This window comes from Physella acuta, unplaced genomic scaffold (assembly GCF_028476545.2).
Source record: "Physella acuta isolate Inbredline_101_S28 unplaced genomic scaffold, ASM2847654v3 ptg000200l, whole genome shotgun sequence".
NCBI lineage: Eukaryota > Metazoa > Mollusca > Gastropoda > Physidae > Physella > Physella acuta.
In genome coordinates, this window is record NW_026731719.1 from 668,992 (window position 1) to 678,471 (window position 9,480).

General features: G+C 40.9%; 1 protein-coding gene across 2 annotated transcripts in view; it reads right to left on the minus strand.

Annotated features, from left to right (window-relative positions):
- LOC131937071 (uridine phosphorylase 1) overlaps positions 1 to 3,895 on the minus strand; it is a 43,986-nt gene extending 40,091 nt beyond the window's left edge. For both annotated transcript variants that reach the window (XM_059294257.1, XM_059294256.1), the window contains exon 1: positions 3,755 to 3,895. In XM_059294257.1, coding sequence (XP_059150240.1) covers positions 3,755 to 3,759 — 5 coding nt within the window. In that variant the 5' untranslated portion in view covers positions 3,760 to 3,895. The remainder of the gene's footprint in view (positions 1 to 3,754) is intronic.
- Between the last annotated feature and the right edge of the window lie 5,585 nt (positions 3,896 to 9,480).

Genomic DNA, 9,480 nt, shown 5'->3' on the forward strand with positions numbered 1-9,480 from the left:
CAATGATCTTATTGTGGGCTATAACCAATGATCTTATTGTGGGTCGTAACCGCTGATCTTATTGTGGGCCATAATCAATGATCTTATTGTGGGCCATAACCAATGATCTTATTGTGGGTCGTAACCGCTGATCTTATTGTGAGCCATAACCAATGATCTTGTTGTGGGCCATCTTATTCTGGGCCATAACCAATGATCTTAATGTGGGCCATAACCTATGATCTTATTGTGGGCCATAACCAATAATCTTATTGTGGGCCATAACCAATGATCTTATTGTGGGCCATATTATTGTGGGCCATAACCAATGATTTTATTATGGTCCATAACCTATAATCTTATTGTGGGCCATAACCAATGATCTTATTGTGGGCCATAACCAAGGATCTTATTGTGGGCCATAACCTATAATCTTATTGTTGGCCATAACCAATGATCTTATTGTGGGCCATAACCTACGATCTTATTGTGGGCCATAACCTATGATCTTATTGTGGGCCATCTTATTGTGGGCCATCTTATTGTGGGCCATAACCTATGAACTTATTGTGGGCCATAACCATATGATCTTATTGTGGGCCATAACCTATGATCTTATTGTGGGCCATAACCTATGATCTTATTGTGGGCCATAACCACTGATCTTATTGTGGGCCATAACATATGATCTTATTGTGGGCCATAACCTATGATCTTATTGTGGGCCATAACCTATGATCTTATTGTGGGCCATCTTATTGTGGGCCATCTTATTGTGGGCCATAACCTATGATCTTATTGTGGGCCATAACAAATGATCTTATTGTGGGCCATAACCTATGATCTTATTGTGGGCCATAACCTATGATCTTATTGTGGGCCATAACCTATGATCTTATTGTGGGCCATAACCTATGATCTTATTGTGGGCCATAACCAATGATCTTATTGAGGGCCATAACCAATGATCTTATTGTGGGCCATAACCAATGATATTATTGTGGGCCATCTTATTGTGGGCCATAACCTATGATCTTATTGTGGGCCATAACCTATGATCTTATTGTGGGCCATAACCAATGATTTTATTGCGGGCCATAACCAATGATCTTATTGTGGGCAATAACCAAAGATATTATTGTGGGGCTTAACCAATAATCTTATTGTGGGCCATAACCAATGATCTAATTATGGGCCATAACCTATGATTTTATTGTGGGCCATAACCTATGATCTTATTGTGGGCCATAACATATGATCTTATTGTGGGCCATAACCACTGATCTTATTGTGGGCCATAACATATGATCTTATTGTGGGCCATAACCTATGATCTTATTGTGGGCCATCTTATTGTGGGCCATCTTATTGTGGGCCATATCCTATGATCTTATTGTGGGCCATAACCTATGATCTTATTGAGGGCCATAACCTGTGATCTTATTTTGGGCCATAACCTATGATCTTATTGTGGGCCATAACCTATGATCTCTCTGTGGGCCATAACCTATGATCTTATTGTGGGCCATAACCAATGATCTTATTGTGGGCCATAACCACTGATCTTATTGTGGGCCAAAACATATGATCTTATTGTGGGCCATAACCTATGATCTTATTGTGGGCCATCTTATTGTGGGCCATCTTATTGTGGGCCATAACCTATGATCTTATTGTGGGCCATAACCTATGATCTTATTGTGGGCCATAACCTATGATCTTATTGTGGGCCATAACCTATGATCTTATTGTGGGCCATAACCTATGATCTTATTGTGGGCCATAACCAATGATCTTATTGTGGGCCATAACCAATTATCTTATTGTGGGCCATAACCAATGATCTTATTGTGGGCCATAACCTATGATCTTATTGTGGGCCATAACCTATGATCTTTTTGTTGGCCATAACCAATAATCTTATTGTGGGCCACAACCAAAGATTTAATTATGGGCCATAACCTATGATTTTATTGTGGGCCATAACCTATGATCTTATTGTGGGCCATAACCAAGGATCTTATTGTGGGCCATAACCAATGAGCTTATTGTGGGCCATAACAAATGATTTTATTGTGGGCCATAACCTATGATCTTATTGTGGGCCATAACCAAGGATCTTATTGTGGGCCATAACCAATGATCTTATTGTGGGCCATAACAAATGATTTTATTGTGGGCCATAACAAATGATTTTATTGTGGGCCATAACCTATGATCTTATTGTGGGCCATAACCAAGGATCTTATTGTGGGCCATAACCAATGATCTTATTGTGGGCCATAACAAATGATTTTATTGTGGGCCATAACCTATGATCTTATTGTGGGCCATAACCTATAATCTTATTGTGGGCCGTAACCGCTGATCTTATTGTGGGCCATAACCAATGATCTTATTGTGGGCCATAACCAATGATCTTATAGTGGGCCATAACCAAGGATCTTATTGTGGGCCATAACCAATGATCTTATTGTGGGCCATAACCAATGATCTTATAGTGGGCCATAACCAAGGATCTTATTGTGGGCCATAACCAATGATCTTATTGTGGGCCATAACCTATGATCTTATTGTGGGCCATAACCTATGATCTTATTGTGGGCCATAACCAATGATCTTATTTTGGGCTATAACCAATGATCTTATTGTGGGCCATAACCAATGATCTTATTGTGGGCCATAACCAATGATCTTATTGTGGCGCTTCTTATTGTGGAATATCTTGTTTCCGATTGGTCGATTTAAAATTAAACAATCGGCGATCTCGCGGCCTTCGTTTCTTCTCGTCGCTATAGAGGGGGCTAGGTCTTAAAATAATAATTCATATTTTTCTAAAGGGGGCTAGGTCTTAAAATAATAATTCATATTTGTCTAGAGGTGGCTAGGTCTTAAAATAATAATTCATATTTTTCTAAAGGGGGCTAGGTCTTAAAATAATAATTCATATTTGTCTAGAGGGGGCTAGGTCTTAAAATAATAATTCATATTTTTCTTTGTCGGCTTAATGATCTGTCGGCCATATTGTTGTGGGTTTTTTTTTATGCCGATCGTATGTCCAGTCGACATCGTATGTCCAGTCGACATCGTATGTCCAGTCGACATCGTATGTCCAGTCGACATCGCATGTCCAGTCGACATGGTGTCATACACCGCTCTGTGTTTACTCTGTTGTTTGACTGGATTTTGTATGCCCACCCCCACCCACCTCCTGTATGTCATCAGGTGTAGTCCTACACTTAGCAGCAAAGTATGAACACACATACATTCAACGGGTCTTACATAATGTTGGCACACGTTGAATTACCGTTGATCTCATTGACATAGTGTTGCCACACGTTGAAAGAAGGTGATCTCATTGAAAGAAGAAAGCCAACACTTGGCAATCGATAATTCTAATTATAAATTCGTAGAAGTAAGAGACCTAAACACATTTGCCCCTAGTAAAATAAAATCGGCTAAACATGCAGCTTACTTTGTTAAGATTAAAAAACAGAACAAGTTTTAGTCGTCGATGTTACAAATGATGGGTTGACAGGCTCGCCCTAGGTCAAGACAAATTCATGGATAAAAATGGGGGGGGGGGGGATTTTTAAAACGAAATGTGGCCTGAATTACAATAACAAACAATATATATATATATATATATGCCTATATATATGTATGTATACGTGGACATCAATACGAGACAGCACTCAGGATTTATCGCTCTATCAGTATCAGCGTCCATGTACCCATGGACTAGTCGAATTTTGTAACAAGTTTAAACACTCACCCCATCGTAACCACTGAATCCGTTCAATCCTTGTAAACACTAAACAGGTTACCTCCCTTGCCCGTTAGTCAACACAACTGCGGCCCTTCATTCAGGGGAAGTAATGTAAGGGTATGTAAGTCAAGTTCGCCTTGTGTTCGGACTGGGAAAACTATGCAGTAGGGATTTTTTCTCGGTCAGTTATCATTTGACCAGGGTCGCTAATATCACGGTCTATCGTCAGTCTGTCACTGTCTATCGTCAGTCCGTCAAGGTCTATCGTCAGTCCGTCACGGTCTATCGTCATGGTCTATCGTCATGGTCTATCGTCACGGTCTATTGTCAGTCTGTCACGGTCTATCGTCACGGTCTATCGTCAGTCTGTCACGGTCTATCGTCAGTCTGTCACGGTCTATCGTCATGGTCTATCGTCAGTCTGTCACGGTCTATCGTCAGTCTGCCACGGTCTATCGTCAGTCTGTCATGGTCTATCGTCAGTCTGTCATGGTCTATCGTCAGTCTGTCATGGTCTATCGTCAGTCTGACACTGTCTATCGTCAGTCTGTCACGGTCTATCGTAGGTCTGTCACGGTCTATCGTCAGTCTGTCACGGTCTATCGTCAGTCTGTCACGGTCTATCGTCAGTCTGTCACTGTCTATCGTCAGTCTCTAGTCAAGCAACAACTCCTATGATAAGGAACTTGATAGTTTTGTGCATCAGATGACACAAGTCACCTCATACAACTTAATCACAAATGATGAAATGTCATCTCACAACATACCATACCCACAAATGTCAACTCACAACATACCATACCCACAAATGTCATCTCACAACATACCATACCCACAAATGTCAACTCACACAACACCCACAAATGTCACATCACACCAACATACCCACTTATGTCACCGTACACAGCAGCACACCCACAAATGTCACCGCACACAGAAACTTACTGTGATGACACAAGTTTACGTCAGATAGGTCAAGTAGAAGTTAGCAGAAACAGAGTATAGCGTAGTTAGTTAGAACAATAGAAATACAGGAACTGACCGGTCACGTGGGACGGTCAGATAACCACTGAAGCGTGGGTCAGGAGTTGGCGATAGGTAGCGCTAGAGAACGGTCGGAGATAACATGTGGTGAGTTAGGGAGCAGTTAGTGTTGGCCTACAGTTGACTAGACATATGTTGACCTAGAGTTGACCAGACATCACATGTTGACCTAGAGTTGACCAGACATCACATGTTGACCTAGAGTTGACTAGACATCATATGTTGACTACACATCACATGTTGACCTAGAGTTGACCAGACATCACATGTTGACCTAGAGTTGACCAGACATCACATGTTGACCTAGAGTTGACTAGACATCATATGTTGACTACACATCACATGTTGACCTAGAGTTGACCAGACATCACATGTTGACCTAGAGTTGACCAGACATCACATGTTGACCTAGAGTTGACTAGACATCATATGTTGACTACACATCACATGTTGACCTAGAGTTGAACAGACATCACATGTTGACCTAGAGTTGACCAGACATCACATGTTGACCTAGAGTTGACTAGACATCATATGTTGACTACACATCACATGTTGACCAGACATCACATGTTGACCTAGAGTTGACTAGACATCATATGTTGACTACACATCACATGTTGACCTAGAGTTGACCAGACATCACATGTTGACCTAGAGTTGACTAGACATCATATGTTGACTACACATCACATGTTGACCTAGAGTTGACCAGACATCACATGTTGACCTAGAGTTGACCAGACATCACATGTTGACCTAGGGTTGACCAGACATCATATGTTGACTACACATCGCATGTTGACCAAGAGTTGACCAGACATCACATTGACCTACAGTTGACTAGACCACCTGATCAAGTCGATGTTTACATTCAGGACAAGACAAGCTCATTGACCAGTAGGACATGACAACACATACATAAAATAAAACCATGTAACTAATACCAGGATTTTATTTTTAATCTCTTTTCTCAATACATTTAATGATAGATTACATTCCATAGATCAAACTTTGCAATAGAGAAATAAAACAAAAAAAATCAACTACATACAATAAACAGAGTCAGTAACTTAAATGATGGCCAGTTATATCATTAACTTTCCCACTAGCAATACAAATAAGTGACCAATGGATTTAGAGCAAGTGACCAATGGATTTAGAGCAAGTGACCAATGGGTTTAGAGCAAGTGACCAATGGGTTTAGAGCAAGTGACCAATGGGTTTAGAGCAAGTGACCAATGGGTTTAGAGCAAGTGACCAATGGGTTTAGAGCAAGTGACCAATGGGTTTAGAGCAAGTGACCAATGGGTTTAGAACAAGTGACCAATGGATTTAGAACACAGGTAGGCCTATACAATGATACAAAATCCATTTGAATTTGGTACAAAATACACCTTGCGCCTAACTCTATGTAAAGACATACTTCACATAACGTTGTAGAAAATATGGCAGGGCAGTGTCAGGGCGAGACTTGCTTTGAACCCCCCCCCCAGAGAGGCTTGAAAAAAAAAACAACTGACCAGTATGACCAACATACCCAATGCAGGTTCAAGTGAGTCCAGTAAACTGACCTAAGTTGTGCTGATCAAGAAAACCTGTACACAAACCCAGCAAGTAATGTCTAGCTAGGAGCCAACTGGAACTTTCTATTTACAAATACATGAATAAATGCATACAGTTATAAGGTTCAGGAAGATGTTACAACCTATCATAAGATATTCTGACTCACCTGAATCATATCTAAACTATCAGTAGATAGAATAGATCAATTAATCATATCTAAACTATCAGTAGACAGAATAGAGCAATTAATCATATCTAAACTATCTGTAGATAGAATAGAGCAATTAATCATATCTAAACTATCTGTAGATAGAATAGAGCAATTAATCATATCTAAACTATCTTTAGATAGAATAAAATCAATTAATCATATCTAAACTATCAGTAGATAGAATAGATCAATTAATCATATCTAAACTATCAGTAGATAGAATAGATCAATTAATCATATCTAAACTATCAGTAGATAGAATAGATCAATTAATCATATCTAAACTATCAGTAGATAGAATAGATCAATTAATCATATCTAAACTATCAGTAGATAGAATAGAGCAATTAATCATATCTAAACTATCAGTAGATAGAATAGAGCAATTAATCTAAACTATCAGATCAACAGCAAAACAAACTTTCATGAACTTCTTCAAGTAAAGAAATCAAATGACTAAAAACCAACTTGGCATTGTTTTGGGAGCCAAGGTGGCTGATAAAAAGAAACATGTTGCATAAGTCTGGGAGGGAAAACATTTTCATCAGGTTCAATGGAACATCAGCAGTAGAGGTCAGTTCAGCCACAGGAAAACAGGGCAACACACCTGCACAGGTAGACAGGACAACACACCTGCACAGGTAGACAGGACAACACACCTGCACAGGTAGACAGGACAACACACCTGCACAGGTAGACAGGACAACACACCTGCACAGGTAGACAGGACAACACACCTGCACAGGTAGACAGGACAACACACCTGCACAGGTAGACAGGACAACACACCTGCACAGGTAGACAGGACAACACACCTGCACAGGTAGACAGGACAACACACCTGCACAGGTAGACAGGACAACACACCTGCACAGGTAGACAGGACAACACACCTGCACAGGTAGACAGGACAACACACCTGCACAGGTAGACAGGACAACACACCTGCACAGGTAGACAGGACAACACACCTGCACAGGAAGACAGGACAACACACCTGCACAGGACAACTAACAACACACCTGCACAGGTAGACAGGACAACACACCTGCACAGGTAGACAGGACAACACACCTGCACAGGAAGACAGGACAACATACCTGCACAGGTAGACAGGACAACACACCTGCACAGGTAGACAGGACAACACACCTGCACAGGTAGACAGGACAACACACCTGCACAGGTAGACAGGACAACACACCTGCACAGGTAGACAGGACAACACACCTGCACAGGTAGACAGGACAACACACCTGCACAGGTAGACAGGACAACACACCTGCACAGGTAGACAGGACAACACACCTGCACAGGTAGACAGGACAACACACCTGCACAGGTAGACAGGACAACACACCTGCACAGGTAGACAGGACAACACACCTGCACAGGACAACTGACAACACAATTTTTTGACAGCAGCCCAGCCCCCACAAAATTTTTCCTGCTTTGGCTGTTGATATAACTGTAAGGAGCCATGTGGTCTAATGTCCATGTGACATGAAGGGACCAATGGTTTTAGTCTAATGTCCATGTGACATGAAGGGACCAATGGTTTTAGTCTAATGTCCACAGATTTCTATTGCTACACAAATCAGTCTCATAAGATGACACAAAACTTCAGCTCGTTCAGATTTCAGTTTGCCAACCTGTGTGGGCAGGTCCAACAAAAAAAGTTTACATACTGATACTGACAACCTTATCTGAAGATAACATACTGATACTGACAACCTTATCTGAAGATAACATACTGATACTGACAACCTTATCTGAAGATAACATACTGATACTGACAAGCCTATCTGAAGATAACATACAGATACTGACAAGCCTATCTGAGTGAAAAGATGGCGATAGAGATTCAAGAAAACAAAAAAGGCAACTGATACAATAAAAGAAGCAGATACCAAGAACACAGTCTCAAACTAAATACCAGTCCCAGGTCTAATGAGAGAACAGAAGAATGGCAGAGGGGAGGGGGTAATGACAGGGGTGGGGGTGATGACGGGTGGGGCCACATCAGTGACCAGGACCAAGGCAAATGGTGAGCTTCATGTGTGTTCAACACGTCCAACTTGTATGTTCAACACGTCCAACTTGTATGTTCAACACGTCCAACTTGTATGTTCAACACTTCCAACTTGTATGTTCAACACTTCCAACTTGTATGTTCAACACGTCCAACTTGTATGTTCAACACGTCCAACTTGTATGTTCAACACTTCCAACTTGTATGTTCAACACTTCCAACTTGTATGTTCAACACTTCCAACTTGTATGTTCAACACTTCCAACTTGTATGTTCAACACTTCCAACTTGTATGTTCAACACTTCCAACTTGTGTGTTCAACACGTTCAACTTGTATGTTCAACACTTCCAACTTGTATGTTCAACACTTCCAACTTGTATGTTCAACACTTCCAACTTGTATGTTCAACACTTCCAACTTGTATGTTCAACACGTCCAACTTGTATGTTCAACACTTCCAACTTGTGTGTTCAACAAGTTCAACTTGTATGTTCAACACTTCCAACTTGTGTGTTCAACACGTTCAACTTGTATGTTCAACACTTCCAACTTGTATGTTCAACACTTCCAACTTGTATGTTCAACACTTCCAACTTGTATGTTCAACACTTCCAACTTGTATGTTCAACACTTCCAACTTGTGTGTTCAACACTTCCAACTTGTATGTTCAACACTTCCAACTTGTATGTTCAACACTTCCAACTTGTATGTTCAACACTTCCAACTTGTATGTTCAACATGTTTTCCAGCACCCAAATGAATTTGAAGAAAAACAACTGTTGACACTAAATCAAATCTGTCCTGGCTAAGTTATTTGAGGTTGTCATCATATATGGCAGACAAGTTGATGAATCCCCCCCCCCCCCCCCCCCAGAA